The sequence below is a fragment of the Aphis gossypii genome, chromosome 2, assembly GCF_020184175.1.
Source record: "Aphis gossypii isolate Hap1 chromosome 2, ASM2018417v2, whole genome shotgun sequence".
NCBI classification, from domain to species: Eukaryota; Metazoa; Arthropoda; class Insecta; order Hemiptera; family Aphididae; genus Aphis; species Aphis gossypii.
This window is the reverse complement of record NC_065531.1, coordinates 60614289-60640481: the sequence shown is the minus strand read 5'-3', so window position 1 is coordinate 60640481 and position 26193 is coordinate 60614289. Positions and strand designations below refer to the sequence as shown.

Below are 26193 nucleotides of genomic sequence, written 5' to 3'. Positions count from 1 at the left end.
GATAGTATTATATACGACTACCTTTAGTCCTTAAGGACGTAGGTACATATGCGATAAGACGATTTGCGCACGTAATAATAATATAATATGTGTACCTTGTGCAGCGGTATACTTACCGCTGGGTACCTATCTCTATATATATGCATATTTATATCAAATTGACAAGTCACACTCTGTTATGATAAAAAGTTTCTGCTCATCGATTCTACAGGGGCTATACGTAATATATATTATATATTATATTACATTATTTTATATTATTATAATTCCGTGACGTGTGAATACAAAATCGTATGATTGAAGATTTACGGAAACATGTCATATTACACTATAATATATAATATTATATTATTGGTCGTTTCTCGTATTCCCGCATCAATTTTTTCAGTTTTTCACTGTCTTGATTTAGTTATACTTATAATTCTATATACTGTTGTTCGATACATATATATTTCCATAGTGTTTTAAGGTAGAAAAACCTGCGCAGTTGTACATTTAAAGTTTGAAATTTTGGGTCGTGCATTTCTTACACTGCTACTACCGTGCATGTAAGTACTATTTTCATACTTAACATATGAATAACAAACTTAGGTATGTTGTTTTTACCTTATTTTTTTCATGAATTTGTAATATCTAGTTAAATTATTCATCGGGCTCAAAAATGGTTAAAAAGTAAAAATATATTGCTACTGCAGGTCGTATATACTGTTTACCTACTTTCTACGTATATATATATTTGATCGTTAAATAAAAGTTAATAAATGTTATAAATAAAGTTGTGAGACGATCCCCTCTATATTAAAACCATTTAAACTCTTATTTAATCGATTTATTTTATTTCATACCAATTTTTAAATATTATAGGTATCTATATGTAGTATGTATATGATATTCTTCGTAGATTATGCTTTTTTTATACTACCTTAAAATTTCAAGAAATATGAGATTAAAATTACCAATAGTCGTATCCAATTAAAATTCAAACTAAGTGGTTTCTATATAGTATAATATTCACATTCTATAGTATATGTTTAAAACGATTACGTTTTGATGTTTTGCGTTATAATTACTATAGACAATTTTTGATGGTAATTACTTATTAAATATTACAGAGAGTTACGTTTCAAGGTTTTATCATATATATTTAAAAAATTGCGTGTTAAAATCCCGTGTTCTCTACGCTCGACGCACGCCCGCCCGTATTCTCGTTGTTTTTTTATGTGTAGGCATCTAATTTTTTTACATCCATTTTATTATTATTGTACGGCACATCTCGGCCGTTTCGTGTCAGTATCTGGTGTTTTTACAGATGTTTTATGGTTTTATTTACGTTCAACGAATAACCCAATATCGTTGCCTATACTGTGTCCCTTTTTCGTTCGTCTCCCGTATATACACATTAAATCGTATAATATACATGCGTCGAAATACGTAATATACACCTACGACTGCAGATTACACGCAGATACACTGTACAAACACATAAGTACACACACGCACACACACTCATTTTCTAATATAAAAATTTATTATGACATATGACGAACGCAGATTTCCTACAAATTCGATAGTATATAGATTAAATAACGCGTGTTGGTAGCCATATGAACTGCAGTATATAGTATAATATAATAATAATATTGTCGAGTTATCGTTTTATCGCGCGTAGTCCAATACGATTTATTACTGTCAATAACGTTTTCGTGGAACGTATAATAATTATGACTTATATAATACATATATATGTACGTCGGGCGTGCGTGATGGTGTTATTATTGTTATTTTTTAATCGAACTAATTGGAACTCCCGCATCATCGTCATCATCATCGCCGCCGCCGTCGTGCATTACAACGATCGCAATAACAACTATAACATACGTTTATAGGTACAACGTATAACCCGACTACACACGACTTTTACTCGGCCGCGTCGTACCATATATAATATTATTATCGTCCCACGCGCACCGTCATCACGGAACACCTCGAAAGTCGACACCTCTACCGTGGTTACCGAAAGTGTTTTTATTTCGAGTTTTTCCACCGTGCGCGCGAGATATTAAATCGTAACCGTAATGATAATAATCATCTCGTCGCCACGGTCGGTCAATTAGTAATATTTGTATTGGCCTTGGCGGGTTCACCCGGTCGTCCGCCACACACGTTGACGACCGTGGTTGTAACTGCGACGACGACGACGACGACGACGACGACGACGACGGTATTAAGAAAAAACGAACGGACGACGGGGGGAAAAAAAAACTGTTTAAATAAAATAAAAAAAACCGCGCGCACGGTTCGACGAGCGGAAAAAAAGAGTGACGCGCGAATAGTGTGTGGTGGTCATACGTGACTCTGCCACGGACATTATTAGCGGTATATATAATAAATAATAATATAATACTATATAGTTCGGTGTAGTTTCGTTTATACTCATTTCACCTATTGCCAACAACCGCCGCCTCCGACCGCTCTGTCGTCGTCGAGTACATTATATATTATTATTATTACTATATATATTTTTTTATTATTTGTGTGTGCGAGACGCGCGCGAATCGACCTGTTCTTCTGCGGAGGCGGCTTATATTATATACTTACTGCTGCTCGGTGTACACGCGTGTTTTCGTGAAGGTTCGAACCGCCTCACATATGTAATATACATGTATAGAAAGCGACGTGTAAAATTTTTCTGAACTGCGTGACGAGCGGACAATTTTAATTTAAAACCTTCGTCGCCGTCAGTCACTGGTTTTTATTGGGCGATTCGACGCGTCAACACGTGGCGATAACCGTTATTGCGCGCGAGTGTAACAAACACCGTACAGCCTTATTATAACGGTCCGGATGAAAGGTTCAATCGCTTTTAAATTTAGACGCCATTATACAACCGCGAACGGTCGCGGGGCCCCCGAGTTATTTTCGGTGACCGTGGTATTCGAATAAATAATACATATTACCATGTTATACATATATTAATATGTTGTTTCACCGGTTGCAAAAATGTACATAATATAATAAAGGAAACAAAATAAAATAATATATAATATACGATCTAAGCACAGTATATTATATAGCGTCACTGATAATAAATATTTTGATACCAGTTTTAGCGACAACTTTTCAATTTACGCAGAAACGCGCGCGCCAATCGCCGAAATACAACAAAGAAGTTCTGTTTGTATATATTATAAACTCCTAGCGGTTCGTCGTTAGGTTAATTTGAATTCGAACGGTAACCGCGGTATTCTGGATCAGTCAGTTTTGGGAAAATGCTACTTGTGACCGTTTTCTTCGTGTAGTCTACTAGTCTCTCGCCGCGTTAGATTCTTGATCGGACTGTTTAGTATGAGTGCGTACGCGTATAACGTTTTTAAAAATAATGTAGTGCTACAAAAGTGCAATGACATTTTGGTAATTTATTATTTATTTTGGTAATACCGACCGCATCCACGACCTTACCAAACGCTTCGATAGTGTTCTACGGGGATTATGGAATTGGGGTTGAGGTAAGACGCACTTTACATCAATAACTTACTTGATTATTTATATATTGATATATACTATATACTTATTACCTGCCTACCTACCTATATATTATTCACAACTTATCGACTTATTCGTAAATTTATATAGACAGTTGCATTTGCACTATGTAACTCTGCGACCTTTATTTACTCGATATGATGGCATATAATATTGTGTGTATCTACTATTTATTATTATAATATACCAATATGAGTAATTATATAAAAATTGTTAAATCCATGGTTAAATGATTGTATTATTTATATTGATCCAATAATTTTTATTATGGTATACCTACACAGCCGTATACTCGTGCATTTGATCTGCAGTGGTATTATAATACATGTTGGTATAGCTAACAGCACAGGTTAAATTATCATGCGGGTGCGGGTTAAAGTATGGATACGAAGGGGTGAAAAATAAAAACACGACGTCATCGTCACAATAGTCACCACAGTCTCTGTGATGCAGATATCGCATGTATATAATATAATACCATATAAAAGTTAAACGAATGGTATAACAAACAAGTATATGATATGTATTATATATTACAAAGTATGTTTTATCGCTTATGCTGTCGATCCATTAACTGTAGGTACATATGATACATATATATTTTTACAGTAATAAATTGAAATCATAGGATTATTGTAACGTATTCAATGAAATAGTAAATGAATATGTATGATTAATATTTTAGATAATCTAAATTTAATTATTTATTATAAATTTTGCAATTTTAAAATTGCAATATTAATGTAGGTAAGTACCTACTTGAATTTAACATGTATTATTAGATGAATTTAATTGTAAAGGAGAAGACATTTTACATTTTATAAAAAAATACACATTGTATAATAATATGTGATTGAGATGTTAAACTTTTTATTTGAACTAAGTATTATATGGTAATGTTGCTTAATGGAAATTTTTATAAACTCTGATACGAATTTTAATTATATCTTAAAATTTGTCATAGTATTTACAAAAAAAAAAATCAAATATTCTTCTTAGTAATTTGAAAAAATGAAGAAAGCTATTAAACAAATAAATTTACAATAAATTTACAATAAAATGTTATGATCCAACAAAAGCATAGTACTTTTGTGTTTTAGCCAGTTTTAATTAAGATTTATGATACAATAATAATTAAATTTATTGAAGTGCCACACTATACTAATGTTTAAGGCAAGTGAGAGCATTTTAATAGTGTACCTATATACCTATTATGTACCTATGTTAGGTTAGTTACATAGTTTCTTAATTTTAAATTTATCGAATAGATAGGTACGTATTATGGTAAATCATAACTATATACCTATATCTGTTAGGTAATACTGAGATGATGATAATGTCCTGTGCTCGTCATGACAATTACTATCGAGATTATATTTATATCGATTTAACGATGCTGATTTAATTTTTAAATATAATAGCCTAAAGATTACGTTGTTATCTTTATTATTGCGTTACGATATGTATTGTCTATGGACTACGGATGTTCATGGGTGGTGCAGTACATTACGAGTAGGTATATACATAGTTTATAATCACTATGGCAAGACTCATACACGAGGAGGGACGATTTCAAATATCTAATGAGCTCTTATGTTAATTTTGTACGAGAAGAGTTCGCGTTTGCGTAAGGGAATATAAAGTAGATTATGTTTCGGCTCGGGTAGATAATTTTATTGGAGAATGAATATAGATACAGTTATAAAGGGTAGATGGTAAACAGTTCCGAGGGGAGTTCGAATAAAAATAACATTGTTAGCTCTATAATTTTAAATTATTCGTATTGACCTTATTTATTTCGTGAAAAGACTATACGCATGGCGCATGTTTAAATTTAATTTTAAGTACATCTGTATAGTAGTATAATTGTATAATATATTAATATGTATATACTAGAGATACCTGGTACATTTATATGAAACACGCTTATACAATATATTTAATATAATATATATATCCTTCGAATGAAACAGACTTTTAAACAGCAATTATTATAATTAAATGGGTAGGTAATGTAGTAATATAAATAATATAATTTGAACTTATTTACATTTTTAAGATATTAATTTGATCCTATTTATATTTATGTGTTAATTAACCTATACAGTATAAATGTATAATTGGTTGATGATGAAATAAATTAGATTTATATAGTCAGTTGATACTTACTCGATAGTTGATATTATTATGCATTATAGTATCATGTATGATATGCACCTAGATGTTAGAATGAAGCTTATTGTAGTTTTTGATTTATATACATTTTATGAAAGGAATAAGTTGTCTAAATCATTTATAAATTATAAACGTTTCAACTCGCAGTGACAATTAAGTGTATATTTCACTTTCGCTTTAATTTAGCTGCAGGTTTATATTGAGCTAATTGAAATAACGATGTCGGTATGTTTGTCCTGGTACATAGGTATTAATTATATCACTTTTTAACATGTTACTTCCGTTACATAGTTATTTTAGTATAATAGTCACCTACAATTTTTCTTTGTGGTCTTATAGTTGTTGTATAATATTCTGAATAATGGTTATCGTTAAACAGGAAATTATTTTACGAATTTCTTTAGTAAATCATAATATAATATATAGATATTATACCGTGTTATCAGCTATTTACGAGTATGATTTTTTTTTAATAGGAGCCTTTAATCTGGTAGTTTAAATAATCATCTAAAATATTATAATTCTAAAAGATTCATATTTTGACCATCATAAATATTTGTTTGTTATAAATAGTTATAATATAATAATAAAATTGTCAAAACAATGTGTACTGTATGGGTATATAATTGATAGGTACTATGATATTTATATAATATACTAGTTATTATGCAGTCGTGGTTCGTTTTATATTACACAATGTTATGATGTATATATAAACGTTATTGTATAATGTACGTTTGGAAATTGATTTAGACCCAAAATATCGTTGTGACTTGGCAAGAGGGAGAGTTGTCAATTTGTGGACCCTATTTAGAGACGATATCACCCAATGTCAACATAGGTGACGTGGTCATCAAGCTAATTTTCCCCACGCGTGTGTGTGTGTATGTACCTTGTAGATCTACCTACACATAATAATATAGCTTGAGAACGCGAGCAGCCCTTTAAAATCCATAACTGGGGGCTGTATAATTTAGCCCCAGGCGTTATAGGCACATGTTTGCTCGACCCGTTCTTTGTTTTGTAACCTATCCGAATCGTGAAACTAATAACGGATGTGTGTGCGCAGTCGATCACAAAGGGGTAGTTTTTACACACTGATTGCCGGACTACATAGTATATAATGCAAATGGATCCTTTTCGACGGTGCGGCTGCTGCTGTAGCAGAGTGTTTTTCCATCGTTCCAAAATACGTGTGTAAACAAAAACGGATTTTTGCACACCCCCCTAATACCAAGAACGTTTACAGATTTTAATGCATCGTAAGTACGATGTTGTGTAACGAAGGGATATAGGGTTGTGTCACGTTATCTAAACTTGTCGACAAACTTTTTTTTAAATGCCCACAGTATTGGTGTTGGTACTTATAACGCCATCTAGTTGATTGAGTACACGTCACTAGAATCGCCCTCTGGTCCGTCCCGCCGACGGGATATTTTCACTATTGTTACCGACGCTAGATAGCGCTGAGTGTATAGAATTGTCGGTTTATAAACCCTTAAAATTTTGATAAAAGACTTGAAAAAAGATCGTTATAACTCTATATAGTATTGATAAAATAATAAATACCAAACATGTTTTTTTCGGAAATAATAACTAATTTCTCAATTATGACAAAAATAATAAATAAGTTCATTTGTAGATAACAATATTACAATAACGAATAAAAAACACTTTTGTCGAGTGCATGAACAATAACTAAATATTTAATGAATTACTATTGTGGTCTAATGGTTAATTTAACCATTATTTAGTGGCCTATAATTGGTTAATTATATCTTAGTGAAGTATTAAATTAGTATATTTATTATGCAACCAGCTGGTATAATAATAAATAACTAAATTTAATGGTAATATTTTTAATACCTCTATCTATTTCATATTATTATAATGCATAAAAAAAAATCATGTTAGAATAATCATTTTATCTGCAAGTATATACCAATACTTAATAATTTATTTATGTAGGTAGTATATTGCTAAATTTTTATAAATACGTAAAATTAAAAATAGTCGTAAAATCTCAGAACGTGTACCTATATTCCATGAAAAATAAGTATGATTTTATTACGAGTTAAGTACTTCAAGCATGTTAAAGTAATGTTTTTTTACGGTTGGCTACTTAGAAGGGGAATAAAAAAACAAAAATTTAAAAATAATGCTGTTTTATACAACTTGTTTCACTTGCTAAATAACAAGAAAAAAATCAAACTTTAGTCAACTGAACCAAAAACAAGGAGGGTTGACGACGCAACTGTTTTTTTTTCTAATGACTTTTTACTTCTTTATTTTATATAGGCTCCACCTAACGTTTTATACTACGCTATAATGTATTTACATATTATGGTCGATATAGTTTGTGTGTCTACATATTACTTGTACGTGTTTTTTAAACAATTTATGTAGATGTAGTATTATTAATCCCGAGTGTTATTAAATAATGTTTGTAGTGATTATCGTTGTATACTGTCACGAGTCATTAGCTGGGTTTTGGGTGACTGGACACTATGTATAGGGGGTCGGTGTATATCTACCTGAAAGGGATTTGTGGGACTTGTCGAAATATTACCCGACAGCCGTGATGAATATTATGTTATACCCCCTAATCCGTTCCAACGAAGACCGTAATCATTTTAATACACCAGATATGTGTAGCAGGTAAAACGAGGGACGATATCCCGCACGTGGGGTCATTTCTATATTGAGCCCAGTCAGCTTTTGGAATGTGTGGTTTCGTTAAAAATCAACATTACCCCTGGTTCGTAAATTTTAGAGTATAGTGTGAAAAATATGTATGTTCAATTATTAAAACTATTTTTATTGATTTTAGCACTAATGCACACCAGTGCCAAAAAAACAACGATTGCAGTTGTTGTAATCCGTAAAATAAATCTTGAACTATTGGCCTTATTCTTAGAAATCTTGAATTGTATACATTCATAATTCATTGCGCCATTTATTTTGTATATATAATCCATGATTGTTGAAAATATGTTTTTGATAGAATTTGGATAAAATATTAAAACCTAATATTTAATTAAATTGTAATGTATAATTATCTGATAATTTGACTTGCTTTAAAAAATAAATAAATATAATACTTATATTCATAATTTAAATAATTTAACTTAAATAGCTATTATTCCTAATTTAATTATATTTTATTATGGACCTATGAACATTATACACTATAATAATATAGTTGTTACTAATATTAGCTGACGGAGAAATATATGCCTAATATTTAACAAATAGGTTTTATTACTCCAAGTATTTACTAATAGAAACGCTTCAGACTATATGTGTGGTCCAAATGTTCAATTGTTTGTAATCTGCCATCAAATGTAATAAATTAATAACAATAAAACTGTTTTAAATTTTATATGTACCTTCTAAATGTATGTATAGAATATTATTATACCTTCTTATGTTCCTATTGTATCCGTTCGGACCATCGCTCGGTTCTTTGGGGGCTATCGATTCTTTGTTGTAGGTAGTTATTGGTACAAACAGTAATTTTTTAAAATTTATTATTAATATTAACAATTTATTTTTTATGATTAAATTATAGATAAGTCGTAAACAAATTACTGATCCCAATTTTAATGTTAGAATAATAATAATTAAAAAAAATCCTGTAAACTACTTATATTATCATAACATAGAAAATCAAAATTAATAGTCAAATGTCACACGATTTAACCAATAAAATTTAAAATTTATAAAAAACTGATTTGTTCATGCATCAATATTCGATATAGAAATACGATGAATATAATATTATTACAGTATTATAGTAATTAATGCGTTTATGTTTTTATGTTATTATTATATTATAAATATAATAGAATCGACAAAGAATATTATGACTACTTATGAGATATGAGTATTACCTAACCTCTATTATGTCTTTTCTGTTATATAAAACATATGCTATTACATTTACATGTATGGCATTGATTTTTATAATTAATATTTATGTCATTGTAATCCATTGGATCAAAACATATAAGAACTTATAAAATAATTTATATAAATGGAAAAATTAAAATCAGGAGAAGTAAGCTCGCACAGTGACCTTTTTCTAACAAATAATTAATAATAATTTTTATTAAAATTAGACATTGTTATAAATTTATAATCTTAAAAATAATTTTATTTTGGTAGGTATATATATGATAAAATATAATAATATATTAATACACGCGAACCACTTGAATTTATATAACATAATGTCTTATTATACAGAGTATTTAAGTGGTATTGTCTTTGATGCAAATTTGTAATTACATTATATTTTATTAACTACAGAAATTTGAAAGTTATGATATATGTAACGTAAAATGTCATATTATTATGTTTTTAGCTTTACCGATGGTATGATAAAGGTACGTATGTCTTTTATTCTTCCACATATTATACACATTTTACGTGCACATTTCACTACATAACATCAATAATTTTTCACCACCGAGTTTATTCGCTCAAAATAATGTCTGTTCTACAAAAGATAATAATAAATCGAAATTAGCCGATCTATGTTATAGTGTTGTTATCGTATACTGGTTGATATTTTTACTATAGGTATATTATATTCGATATTGTCACTTTCGCCGTTATGAGTCTTTGTGGGCTAGACATCTTGGTATCTAATTTTTATTTATTTTTTGTGTTATAAATTTTTATTATCGCCGTGCCGTTTCAGCGATAAATTTCGTAGAGCCGTTCACCAAGAGTGTAGTTTGTTCGCGGCATAGTGTTTTTACGTTGCAGCGGTCTCGAAATGCTGGGTGTATTTACCGATATTCGACATCAATAAACTACGTCTTTTTTTCTAACCTGTGTACTTTTCAAACTGTTTTCGTAGAAAATATCGGTTTTCTCTTATAGTCTACGTCTCTTATCATCGATCGTGGCGTTAATAACATAAATACAGATAATTAGAATTTAGAATAGTTACTGAAGTGCACGGCGCAATCGAATTATAAATCACAAAGACGTTTCTACATCCAGTACATCCTACGTGGTGGCTGACCTCTCGACCCTCAATAAAATTGTAGTTGTGCCGATGACCGAGTGCATGATGGCATTACAATATAATAAAATTGTATAAGAGAGAACTATATAATATCTATACCGTGAACATGTGGCGTTCAGGTTAGGGCGCAATAATAATAATAATAATAATAATTGATCTCACCGTCATCACTATGCGTCTCCTGCTCCGGGGGACTCTTCCGCCGCAGCATCTCTTCCCACTACGTAAACATCATACATATAAATTGTGTATATATAAATGTACATCATATACGTACAGCGATGCAACGGTCGAGTTGTATAGTACGCTCACACACGTGTTTATACTGTACATACATACACAATTTCTGTCAATTTACTTTAATAAAACGACCACTGTTCGCGGCGGGGCCGCCGCCACGGGCGCGCAGCGTGCCGCGTGTCGCGCCCACCGTTTACCCCGTCACACCTGCCCTCCGATCACCTATGCGCGCTTGGAGACCACTGGCTGTTGGGTGTTATCGCCGCACATTGCGTTTCATTATGTGAACCGCATGACGCCCTCGCACCGGCAGCGCGGCGCCCGTTAACTCGTCCGTCAGGCGCACATAATAATAATAATATAAAATAATATAATATTATATTATATATTATACGGCGTTGAGGTGCTATAACGAGCGTGACCCGCCGAAAGTCCGTCGCCGCCGCCGACCGAATGCGCAGACATTTACACCGCGTTCGTTTTTCCAATGTGTATTATTACAATACGCCTATATGTGTATAATACGTTTTATACGTCCGCAGGATAGTCGCTCACCTAAAGCGCCGCCGTCGCATTTTAATCGGCGGACTGTACCTATACCCGAGTCGGGCGTAGTCTACCAGTTTTGGCATTAAACACCTTGAACTACGGTCTCAACACCTACTTTGAGTTATAGGTACGCGTTGGCGTATAGTCAGTGTTTTTAAATGTTTGAGGCGGGGGGACGTGAGGGTTATAAATCCCTACACAAATCAAATTCGTTTTGTTTCCACTAGAGATAACTTTTATACACTTATTATAAAACAATCAAATATATATAGGTAAAATTAAATACTGAGATGAATACTATTTTTCAAACATTTTTTTTTTTTTATCAATTCATCACGCAAACGGCTTACGTGTTAATTAGATATTTACAGTTATAATATTGCAATATTATTGTATTCCAGTTAAATATAAAACTTGCATTCTTAAAGGAGATGTTTTAGTAAAAGTAGTCAATATTTCTTTTTCTACATTATCATATTTAGCAAAAATTATATAGCCAATGGGTATGATCTCCGCTAATGTATAATTATAGGTATCGTACATATACACAATACCCATACATATACGTGCCTCCCCCCTCCCCCGAGTTAAAATTTATGCTATTCTAAAACATCAATATTACGCATATTTATATTGTATCTTTCAGCGTGATTTCAAAATTGTTTAGATAATTTTATATAGTCTAGATTAATGTAATACTTCAAGCCAACAATAATAAGTAAAACATTAGTTTATAAATTAACAATAAAAACATCTGGATATTTTTCTTACTTACCTACATATATCTATCAGCATTAACACATTATTTTATCAAATTATAAAATCTATAAAATTTTGAATATCACTTTTATCAATAAACATAATTTAAACTAATTATACTTTAATATTTTTTATTTTATATGCAAGGTTTTCTATAAATTTGGTTGTGTTTATTATGTAAAAGACAGGTATAATTTTATAATGATAATAATAATTTATTTCAGAGGAAATATTTTCGTTTCGTTTTTTCTGCTAACTGAATTCGACCGAGAAATTGTTTGTATACTGTGCATCAACGGACAACACTTAATTTTTACTCTTTTATTATGTGTAAAATCCAATTTACTATTTTTCTCATGTTTTTATTTACTTATTTGTTATTTTTTTTGTTCATACTTAAACTTTCGTAATTTATTAGGGTTTTTTTATTTCACCACGTTTTATTTGACTGCGAGTCCAGACTCTAGACATCACAAGACCAACGAAAGTAATAGACAATAGGAAATTATATCGACAAACTTTCAGTTTATTACTATACTCAATTTTTAATGGGACCCCCAACAGTTCGTATTTACTGACTATATCAGTAAAAAAAAAAAGAAAAATAAATAAAAAACAGCACTTGTAAAAATGACATATAATTTCTATTGATTTTTTTGCAGTGGTTCGAACAGGTTTAGGAATTAAAAAAAACGTAATTTAGAAAAATGTGCATCTACAATTATTAAGTTTCACGTTTGTAATTGCTTGTTTGGTTGTCTATTGTAAGTTAATAAGCATATCGGAAAGTTTTGCATATTGTGTATAGGTTTTCTTCTGATAACTTCTATAACTCCAATTAAATTAAATGTTGTATTCACGTACAACCTTGCTTAAATATTTCAAAGTTCGCAGTAAAATAATTAGTGAAGTATATATATATATAATTTATATTTCCATTAAACAAATAACAACTGTAATTTATTATCTTTATATTTTTAATTTTTACAATATGTAATTTTTATGCAGTAGCTTAGTAAGTAATGTTCGTTATATACTTTGAATGCAATTTCCAGATTATCCCTAAGCTCTTACAATATTGGTAATATTATATTGCATTGTATCGAAAAATGAACTTTAGTCATTATCGAAGTCAATAATGTTAGGTATTTAAAGGATTATATATAATATGGGGATCGTTATAAAAAAAAAATGAAAAATATTTCTGTAATGTCCATATATATAATAATATCTGCAGCATATGTTCGCGTAAGGTAGATTATTTTTGTTTCTAATAATAATAAAAAATAACTTAGGAAAAGCGTATATCGAAAATTATTGTTATTGGGATACCGTCATAATAATGGTTCAGGACGTATATTAAAACCACGGATGTTGGTGGCGGTAAAACAGAAATAAATACAACGATTTTCATTATATAAGTAATAAAATTCCTTTTTTTGCACAACCGTTTTAATTGTGATTATAAATTCGATGTATAACGTGTCCGTATTTTCTAGTAAAATAAATTAATGATGTTTAAAAAACTACAATATTGCTCAGGAAAACTCGTTTGCTTGCATAATAAAATAAAACTCACAGCTTTTCCCTACTTTATATTAATCGATTAAACGTTAATTTTCATTGCAGTGAAAACAATAACAACGTAATGCCCGGCAATGGTGGTATTAATTTAACTGTTGACAACGAGTTTATTATTAATTTAAAAATAGATATATGTATAAATATATATATATATATATATATGGATAAAATGTCATCTATTGAAACATCTTTTAACTGTTTTAAGTTGTTTTAATTTTTTCTATAAGCTTGTGTATTTGTTCTACATTGAACTGGAGACACAAAGTGACGATTAAAATAACGTACTTAGTATATGTTATATTATGTAAATTCTTAAATCATTTGGCTATTAGGTAATTTAGAAAAAATATAAGGAATAATGAGATATGTTGAGACATTTTTTAAATAAATAGAGTTACTCTCCTTAACCATTTTTGCTATTCATACTTTTATTTTAATTCATCTACTTATACTTATAACTGTATAAGTGTTTATCCTGCCATTTACGCAATTATATTTCTACGTATTCAGGTGGTTTTTATTTTGTTTTAAAGGGTGTTAGAGTGAACACGTGCCTTTGTTGGATTTTTTTATGTGTCTACTCGTACATATTATTAGGTAAGGGTGAAACCGAGGAGAGTGGCGTCGGCGGTGGTCTTAATATACGTCGTAAAGTTTACAGTCGACGTGGTCGCCGACATTAAGATAATCCGCGAGATTATGTATATTTTTTTCCTTTTATGAAAAAAAAAAAAATGAATACAAACATAAAAAATAAAAATCCCGTGTCCCCGGATAGAATTGAGTTACGAGAGGGCTTTTAGAAATATGAAGTTTTCAGAAGTGAATACAAAATACCTGATTACAGGAAGCGGAGGTGGAGGTGGTTATATAAGGTTTATGTTTGTTTGTCGGGGGTCGTTAATTTGTCGCTGTCGTCGTAAAAATCACGCGTACACGCACACAACAATAACGGTACCTTGGGAAAAGGCACGTAGGCGACAAGGGAGTAAGTCTGCTATAGGAGAAAAGGGAGCGTGAAAAACAAAAAGAGTTCAATTTCAAGTAAAACGGTGTTCCTATACATTTATATATATATATATATATATATATATATATATACGGACGGGTGCATATGTATGTGTACGACATGGAATAAATCGGGATCAGAATTTTTATTGTTTTTTCCTTTGCACGAGGCAGTGGCGACGGCCACGTGTATGTGTGTGTGTCACTTATACGTTGGAGACATTTAACGTTTTTATTCGAATTCCATTCGATTTTCAGGCCCGAGGTGTTTTGCTTATATATGTCGATGGTGAACTACATCTACATACACGCGCATACTCAAACACACAGGGGTTTAAATCTTCGCCGTTTGACGTTATTGGATCTTATACACACCTCGTGCACACATACATAATACACACACACACACACGTAGTGCGGGCGCCGTAGACGTGCATATTATTATGGTCGGGGTCTTCGGGCGAATCGAATTGGAAAAATAGTGCAGACAGTGCCGACACATAGTGTCTCATAAAACCAGCTAGACGTGTACCGTTTTTACTGGTATATATATACACCTAATATATATATATTATATATATAGTATATTGATGACTGTCAGGCGCAGAGGGCTTAGACTATTTAGAGGGGCTTGTATAATAATAATAACAACATTCCGCTCTTTTCTCTTTTTCTCTCACCTTTATTTGAAGGCAGTTAACACATATTATTTTCGTTGTTTGATTTTTTTATTTTTATTTTTACGGTCGACTTTTACCGCCATTGATGTAAATTCAAACGACGATCCTACAGAATCAGAACCATTTCGTAGTTCAATATGTTTTTCTTTTATTATTGCTGTCCATGTACGTTATACATAGATGCCAAAGAAAAATTTTATTTATGTCCAATTACGACACCATAATCTGCTTTGTTGGCCAATACATTTATACAATTGATGTATGCAGTGTACGCACGCGTTTTGACTTTCAAGTATTAAATGCGTATAGCTCGTATCAAGATATAGTGTTTTTGATATCCCTAGATAAATTTGAAGAATACATACTCGTTTACCATCTGAAAATAATGTTTTTTTAAATTATTTTATTTAATTAAAAGTTACAACGTATGTATAATCGGTAAGGTGCAATGGAGGTATTAGTTTTAAAATGTTAGGTGTATACTGTATGTGTTTATTCTGTTATAAGTGATAACTTATCCTGTTTTTGTTCAGAAAAAATACTTAAATCATTAACTTGTGGTTTCTGATTGCGAAATGTGAATTAGTTTGTAAAAATTTGGTACTTTGATGGTTTGAAAGTTATTTAAAATTATTGGGAAAAATTAAAAAATCTACACTACACTAAGCTAAATTGAGAGGTTTTTTTTTTGTTAGATTAAATAAATAACCTTGAAATTGATGAACTTACGAATACTTAAAATTGTCATCAAATATTTATAATTGCTTTTCTAAACATAAGTTATAATTTCTACAATATTTTGAGCTACTCGTATATTTTATAGTTAATTCATAAATGAGTACATTATTTTGTAATTAAAAATTTATACAATTTTTAATTTTAATAGCTATATATCCTAGCAGTAATTTTAAAATATATGGCTACAATTTCGCTTATTATAGTTATAAGTTTATCAAATTAAAATTTTTACAAAATGGGATGCACTCGTATTTAAATCGAAGAATAACGATTTTTCTATTAATAGTTTCAGTTATTTTGTTGTAATTTGAAAAGTGATTTTAAACTTTATAACATTACGTATATTATTATTTTCTATACAAAATACATAATAATATTTTCAAAATCAGCTATGAATTATAATATAGTATTAAATAAAATAATAAAAAAAAAAAATATTAGAATTATTATAATATAATATATTTATAATGCAATATGTTATGATTTATTTTTGAATAAAAAAATAGTTCAACTGTATTAACAGAAAAATAAATTAATAATAGAATTATTAATAAATTATAAAACAATTTTAGAAATATAGGCTGATACACCCTCTGCCAAGAATCGTTTTCCACAAGCAAGAATTATCATGTAATTAAAATTTAACACTACATCCATTACAGTGACCTTATTATTAAAAAAATATTTTAACGTAAACTTGTTGATAAATATCACAGTAGATTATAATCTACCGTGATAAATATTATAACATATATCTCTACTTATATAATATATTATCATATTTTATTATTACTATATATATAGTTATAGACATATTTAGTACCCATATTTTATTTTATTATATTTGCAAAGCATACCACAATACTGAACCAGCATAATATTATGGATAAATCTTTGCAAGTTAATAATTTTGAGTAAACGTATTTTATATTTTATTTTATTGTATGATTTTAATTTTTAACTATTTTTTTTTAATATCTAATTAATAATAATAAATGATAAATATTATGTGCAAATTAATTAATAAAATAAATCGTAATTTGACTAACTCTTATATGTTTAATTATAATAACGATTATTGTTAAGTGTACAATTAGAGACATTCTGAAATTATTTGTTGTTTAATCTCTTTGTTGACCATTGATTATCGGAGAAAAATGCAGGGCATGATAAGGTACTCCTTTTTGTATGGGTCATTGACTATAGCTCCCTACTTTAGACCTGTCGATAAAGTGGAAAAGTTTTCCTCTTTTAATCCTTTCTCTGCGACTCAACTACCAACTATTGTAAAGTCTTCGATTGTATTTAACAAAAAGTCCTTGTTTCATATATAGGATCCGGATATTTTAACAAGAGTGTTCGTCTCCCCTTATTTATATAACAATATACCTTTATCGAACTGAAAATTTAACGATTTTATAAGCAAAATTTGTTACTAGAAAATTAACAATTAACACGGGTTAAAATAAATTAATCAAACGATACGAATAACCGCATTCAGTTAAATAATATAGACGCTATGTATAGTTAGTGGGTCGAAGCGACTAAATAATCGTTCTTTAAAACGCTTTTTTATTTTCTCTCTCTCTCTTTCTCTGCGCATTGGGTCCGACAATTAAATACAAAACGAATTATCAAAGGGTATAAGGGATTTATAAGGGTTATAAGGCGTCTAGGTGAATTAGGATTGTTAAATTTGGTCCCATTAATTCGGGTAAAAGTTTCAATTTAAATCGGACACTTACTTTGTACGGTTCCGGTTGGTGACGGTGGTGGCTACAGTGGTGGTGGTAGCTGAGATGAGAGTGTGCGGGTATGGCGAGGGCTCGAAATGTGGAAACCGCGAAACCGTTTTACTCTCCCCCCTCTAGCGTTTCTCGACCTGTTAAAATCGTAAATACTGTTCCGCGTTAAAATAGGGCTCCAGCAGTGGCGCGGCGACTGGCAGATTTCTTCAACCTTTATAGGGGACCTCGTTGCGTGCGCGGAGGTTTATATATATAAATTATCGTATATACGGTCTTTTATTAAGTGGCCCGGATTACATTGAGTACTTGTCATTGAACTTCCTTTTGGGTTGATGCGCCTTAAGCTCACTGAATTTATGCGACCATGTCAATCCGCTATGGTTGGACTGGTTACGATTCTGATCTTTTGAAAAATACATTAATTGTCACACTATACACCGGCTATTTTTGTATTATTTTTATGTCGTCTCATCTCGTCGTTTGTTCAAGTGTTCAATGTTTGTTTTACTTTCTAAAATTACTCCATATTATATTATAGAAAACTCTGTACTCGCGAGAGGGTGATTTGTACAGTTTGCGCTCATAATATAACCGAGTGCGCCCACCCTCCGCGGAGGCTATACGTCGTTCAGTAAAAGTCTCGAGATTCACTTAACAATGCACGATTGTGCGACCTATTGTCACAGTGGTGACGGTGGAACCCTAATCGAAACTACCAGAAGTATTATGTGTAATATATAACATATTATATAACAGTAGTTCGAAACTATACTTGTAGGTCACATTGGTCGTAGACCGTAGTGGTATCGATTAAGATTAACAATATAGTGAATAGTTATACTAATTACTAATTAATGCTTATATATTATTAGTTATTAATTATTATACTTATGGACTGTGTTTATAATAAAAAAATTTCTTATTTTAAGTATCATTATATCATTATGTTATGATTAAGTAAATTAAATCGACGCAAATAAAGTATTATTGAAATTTTAAAATTATATTATATATTACATACTCTAGAGTATTCGATGAAGTTTTAGTTTGTAGACTAAGTAGTTTCTTCAAATTTTGTTTTTATGAAAAAAATTAAATATTCTAAGGTATTTAAGTAGGCAACTACTAGTAATTATTATGTTGTTTAATTAAATAATTAATATCAAATACTCATTCTATTTTAAAATTACAAATTTATGTATAGTAAAAACTATAGTACATATAATACAATATGCATATTATATATTTATTTATGAGCTTTTTATTGTTGCTGTAAATTAAATCATTTTTTCTGTTGTTTGTAGGTATTCTTACAACCTCGATTAATTAAAATCTGCGCATTGACCTTATTTTCTTTCCCCTCCATGTACTCAAACTCAAAGTACGTATCGTCGTGCACAGCAGTTTTATCGTCAATTTCTTCAGGTTCAGATTTCCGTTTATTATTGTTGCGGCTAATGAATTCCATCGGGAGTTTATATAAGTACCAGAAATAATAACAATAATAAGACCTGCTCTTTATAAAAGACTACTCGTATATGAAACAAAAACTGGGACGGGATGGGAAAAAAAGAAGTTTTTCCTTTGGATTATTATTAAATCTGGAGGCAAAAGGAAAATATTTATTTTCACTTCGCTTTTAATCCTACGCGAACTCGCAATGCGCGCTGTTATTGGCGTCTCCGCGGGAGAAATGTATTATTATCGTAAAACTTTTAACATTTTGTATTCGTTGAAACCATGGTTTTTGTGCACTCAAATTTTGATGTTGAGTTTAATCAAATAAAAACGATACCGCATTGTTACTGATAAATACATGGGGGACACGTGGCAGTTGATATTTAACGGACTTTATCGTTGAATTTATATCGTATTATTGTAGTAGTTTATATAATATACATAACGTACATGTACTTGTTTTCAAGTCGTTTCAATTTCATTAAATTACAATTGGCAGATTTCCTTAATCCGATGAATCCCCCCCCACCCCTATAAGATACAACCAAATAGTACCACGTTTGCCAATATTACCATTGCTTTCCGTGAGTACTACGGCGTCGATTTGGTCGGTCTTTCTTTTACATTGTTCTTGTAATAAAGTATTTCTGTTATCGGGTGGGGTGGAAGAGGATTCAATTATCTTTATTAAAAAACACGAAACCAAAGTAACAATCCTTTGTACATTTTACAAGACGTATGAAATCGATGATATTATATATACCTACCTATGTCAATATAATTTCAATATAATTGAACAATGCATAAAATGTTTAAAAATATGTTATTTAATATGATAACTAGAACCATATCCGTGACTTAATATTATAATAATTTTGTCATTTTATTATTTCTAACTTAAGGTATTAAAATGTTTAGTATTTATAATTGTTTCTAATACTTATTGATAGTTTATTTATAATATTATAAATTTATGTAGTAAAATAATATAAAAATAAACACAATGATTCAATATAATATGGCGTTAAATGATTTATTATATTAATAAAATATTAAAATGATGCGTATAATATAATTAAAGTACCTACTTTTAACAAGTATATATTATGTGACCTTACATTGACATTATGTGGCATGTGAGATGTGATCTTATATCTCATACGGTTTTCAATAGGTATATTTTATAATTATATTATTAAAAACATGATTTTGTGCTTTGTAATTATAGCTATTTTCATTTGTTATACGTGATAAATTAGTCATTATAGTTAAAAAAAAAACAAATTAAAATATTTTTCTATATACTCGTACTTATCCATAAAAGATATATAAATGTAATTTATATGGCACCTTATCTAAATAGTTATAAAATTATTGTATGATAAAAGAATAATTCATTTAATTCTGAAAAGATTTCGGTCAAATTTTATGCACATGTCAAATTATACTACACATTTTCATTTTAATAGTTGTAATATTTTTTAACTATTGGAACTAAAATTTAAAAAATATTTCTTATTGCTCTGTTTGTAATCTTATGCAAAAAAAAAAAAAATAATATATATATAGTAGAACCTCAATAACTCGAATTGGTTGGGGGTGAAAAAAAAATTCGAGTTATCGAAAATTCGACTTAAAGAGGTTCCACTGTATATATAATGTATACATATAAAAAAAGATAAAATAACATAGGTACCTAGGTAATATCACTTACACTTTTAAATATTTAAATATTCTGACGAATAAAATTGTTAATTACCTATGATAAATTATAATGTTAAAATATACATTATAATTGCAATTATAGATCTATCTTAGTGAAAAGTAATAATAGATAATTATTAAAACTATAATTGTATTAATGTATTGTTATTTGTTACTCTGTATTAAAATATTTATAAGATTTGTTAACTTGTTAAAATGCTTCCTAAATATCGTTTGTAATTTGAAGTAAGAGTTGTAACGAGTTAACGTACAAAATAAGTGTTATTACTTATTTTCTTTGCGACGTTATTCTAATGGGTCTGTTGGACGTATGCCAACCTAAAATAATGATGTTTAAAACGTTATATTAACCGAAAAGTGTAATTATTTTATTCTGATTATAATTATATTGTGTTTAGTAATATGATTGGGTGTCAATTGCAAGAGTTCCGTATTTTATATACAATGTATAATCAATCGTTGTTAGCTAGTTAATTGTCCTAAAAGGTGAAATGAAAATTTAGTTTTTAAAGTTTATCACTTAACTATTTTATATTCTTTTTCATTTAATTTATCGGAATTTATTAAAAAATATGTTCTAGTTTAAATTATATTCAATTTTAATTTGTTATTGTAATAACTTATTACTTCCTTATATTATGTATCATCATGTCATTTCTACCATTTAAATGAATTTAAGGTTTATTATTGCTTTAGCATTCACCCACTTTTTATTGTGAAACGCAATAATTTATTAAATATCTATCAATATCTATAGGTATATAATTTAATTATATAAATAGTGTAATACAGGAATTATAATAGAAAATAGAGATAAAATAGAATTAGATTAGTCTCGCGGAGTTCTAGCTCTAGGGCTCCGAGGAGCACAGTTTGAGAACCGCTGATATCGATAATTATACAAAATAAAATATTTTTAATACCACTTAATTTTTTTAATTTTATTTTTTTGAAAAACCAGGGGTGCAAGGGGGTGTACTTGCAACCCCTCGCGGCGCCCATGTATTTATTATATCAGTATGCCAAATACCTACAGCCTATTGGTAATTATTTATTAACTATCATGATATCTCAGAAGTATAATTAGGTTAATATATAATTTAATCAATATTTTAATAATGAATCTTGATTTCAAATTAATTAACAAATTTTAAGTAGATGAATTTAATTTAACGAGCTTAACGAAATGTTCAAAACTCAAATTAAAAAAATTAATAAAATAGAAAATTAAATGTATATTTGTATATTATATTTAAATAGTTGAATTAGATACCTGAGATAAGAGTGATAAGAGACATTGAATATTTAAGAGAGTATAATAATTAAATGGCTTATTGTCAAGCAGTGTACCTACCTATGTACAGTAAATATATCAATATATATATATATTATATATATAATATATGTCTAAATTTAATACTTTGATAATAAAAACAGTATTACAAATTATGATCATTATTATATAAATTAGAACAGTAATGGTTTTGTATCATATGTCTAAATGACCAATTAAGTTTCCATATCGTATTATTTTATGAGAAAGAGAAGACCACAAGAGAAAGTATTTGATTTATTTGTTAGCAGTTAATGTGCCATGGACTGCATAGCAATAATTTAAGTTTGCTTACTTTGTTTAAAATCCATCTGTTCGAATGTTTCAAAATGGTCAACTCGAGTATTTAATAGCGAAACACAAAAGTATACAATATACTATACAGACGAATGGTTTTCCGTTGTATTCTTAAGTTCAATTATTAACCTTATTTGCTCTTCTTATTTTAAGGGTTAGTATTAATTATTGGGGGCTTATCTGTAGCGGGAAGGTTTAAGTGATCTTCAACGTGCGGCGGGTACACACCGTAGCGTGTGACATAACGTGAACTAGAGTGTATAGTGTTTGGGTATACAGGGTCGGGAGGGAGAATTAAAAGAACATTTTTGCCTCTGGGGATTATTTAGGCCTGCCGGAATAAATGTTACGGTTCTCCGGGCCAGAGAGAGGCTTTTGCGGTACACAGAAAGGAAGGAGAAGAGAGAGTGAGTGAGATGTCTTTAACCGGTATACAGCAATGTATATATAGTATTGGTTAGATGGAGTATAGAGGGGGGAGGTCTAATCCCCCCGGTCACACACACAAAAGGAAAACGGCCATCTTTAATGAAAAACTTAAGAAGGCGTCAGGAATGCAGCTCTTAATTTTATTTTTACAATACCGAGTTCAGGATTAAAGCTCAACGTACCGTGTGTTACTTAACCGTGTCTTTTCCATTGTTGACTACGTAGTTGTGTGGTGGCGGACTGGGAGCACAGAGAATTCGTTTTCGCGTCAGAAAATCCCACCCCTTCGACGCTTTTGGAAAACTAAGAAAACCTCCTCTTGTCTTGTTTTTCCACCCTTCGTGCGGCCTATTGTTTTTGTCGTGTTTTATTATTATTCATTAATTTACTAAGACATGATAAATTGATGATTCTGCCAGCGTGTATACGCGCTATAAGGGGTGACTAGATAGGTATTAAGTGGCGTCTAATGTCTACCCCGGGGGATTTGGGTAGCCAAAAATAAACCACCGATACTTTTTGTTTGTTTTTTCACTCCAACTGTTAAAAAAAAAAGAAAATTATCGTATTGTATATTATAGTGTGTATAAAAAATACGTTCATAAAATGTATAAATATACACGTGTGCGTGTATATATATACATGTTACATATACATTCCACGTATTTCCGTGTGGTATGTTATGGTATTGTTTTTCTATGTCGTCCGCATCAACAACGATCTATGTACATGTGTTTCAGTCCGTCTTCTCTTTTGTCACCACGTTATTAATTGCGTCTAGGTGAACAGTCCGTGACACGTTGTATCGTCTGCTTAAGAAATTCTACATTAATCAAAATCACATTGTGTATAGCCTGCTTGCTACTTGACTTTAAATTAATTACTCATGAATGTGTCTATTGTTGCAGGTACGTATAATATGTTGATTCGTATTAGAATTATGACCTTTTATACACGAGTTCAAGTTAAACTCAAAAAGAACAGAATCTGGTCTTACGATATTTAACGGTAACGTACAAATTTATGTTTATTATAAATATATAAGCATTTCGGCAAAGTTTATTCTGTTTTTAATAATTATAGACAAGTGGTTAAATATTATGACCGATTAATTTATACATATTTATTTATATACTGTATAGAATGTATTAAAAATAAAATATGATGATCAATACACGTTTTCTGTGGTCTAAGTTGTTTGGAATAATACTCGTAATAATAAAAAACAATATTATTTTGATATGTTAATTACTTTGATGTATATTTTAAATGTTTACCATGGGCAAGTATTTTATATTATAATATTTTTTACCATAATAAAAAAATGTAGTTTTAATGAAAGATCAAATATAGAATATACATGTATTCTAATAAAAAAAAAGTGACCGTTAAACATAATATAATTTTAGCCTTAATTGATATCTTTACTTCGTCTTCAACAACTGACGCTTGGCAGTTTAGATTCTATAGCTATGAAACTATGAAAGGTTTTTGTAATAACCTTTACACTATTGAGCGAAATATTTTTTTCTCGGTTTCTGCGGTCATTAATTTCCTATCAAAGTAAAACTCTGGGCTCCAGAAATAACCCTTCCCCCTAAACCTCCCTTTTAGGTCAAGAGAGTAATTAGTAGCATCCTCGGTTTCGTTCTTGAAACAGGCAACACTTGGCACCCAATCTCTAAGGGTAGTTTTTACCATAGAGGAGGTGTCTTTGTGTGCGTGTGCGTGTATTTTGTTTCTGTCTGTGAACATTTCACCACCTGTTTTCTGTCGTTCTTTCTCTCTTTTTTTTCATTAAATGCTCAGAGCCACTTACAATTTCATTTAGAAATCTAATAAAAAGGGGAGAGATTGAGACAGATGCGAAAAATCGTTTGGAATGAGGTTTTTTGTTTTTAATGTTTTGAAGAGGTGAAAGATATATGTCTTCATTTGAAAAAATTACCTAAACAAATCAAACGCGGAGAGATATCTGTCGGGAATAATATTTTCAACAGTCAAAACCAGAGGGCTTATTTAATCTCCATCCAATTAATAGCCTGTATTTAGCCTTTTTTATTATTTCTGACGTCGATTGTATATATTTTTTTAATTGATGATTAATATTAATCCAGGAGATCGTTAAAAGGATAGTCCATGCCTGCGATAAACTTTGGCATTATATTTTATTATTTAAAAAAAAGTAAAAATTATAAAGTATATGTGTATATGTATTTTGGGTACTCAATAAAACGCAGATGATGTTGCTACTGTGTGGTTACAGTAAAACGAATTGGCGGAGAGTGGTGTCATTTAATCCACACATTCAAGCCGCAATAGTTATTGTATATATGTTGGTCGGAAATCGGTACATTTATATCTATAGTAGTAGGGTTCCTAAACTAATTGATTATATTTTATAATATTATATATTTGTTAAAAACGTATTAGCTTATTACAATTTAATGGTTCATTTATAAATATGATTTATTAAAATTGAGTATTATTTTGTAATATTTAGTTTACAAAAATAAAAAAAAGGTTTAATCTTTTAATATTGAATAGGTTAATTAATAACAATTAGGTATAACTATCTATTTCTGATTAAATGTTTAATTTTATTTTTTTTATAATGTATTGTATTAAAAAAATGTTGTTAAGGATCAACTGCATTTAATAAGTACTAAAAAAAAAAAAAAAAAAAAATCAGAAATGTAAATATTTCTGATAATTAAAAAAAAAATATTAATATTTAAATCTATAAACTTATATCATTTTAACTAATTATAATAATTCAATATAAATTTTTAATAAGGTCAATAAAATATTTTGTTTCAAATTTTATTAATACCTTGCTCATTATTATTTTAAATTATCTATAACAAGTTATATAAAAGACCATTAAGT

At 29.8% G+C, this 26193-nt stretch overlaps 1 protein-coding gene across 2 annotated transcripts in view; it reads left to right on the top strand.

The window, feature by feature from the left end:
• LOC114133033 (zinc finger protein 1) overlaps positions 1 to 26193 on the top strand; it is a 165782-nt gene that overhangs the window by 44426 nt on the left and 95163 nt on the right. Inside the window, exon 2 of one of the 2 annotated variants that reach the window (XM_050201832.1) lies at positions 10085 to 10106. The exons of the other annotated variant lie outside the window; for it this stretch is intronic. Within the exon in view, the coding sequence (XP_050057789.1) occupies positions 10085 to 10106 (22 nt within the window). The remainder of the gene's footprint in view (positions 1 to 10084; positions 10107 to 26193) is intronic. 2 annotated transcript variants of the gene reach the window in all.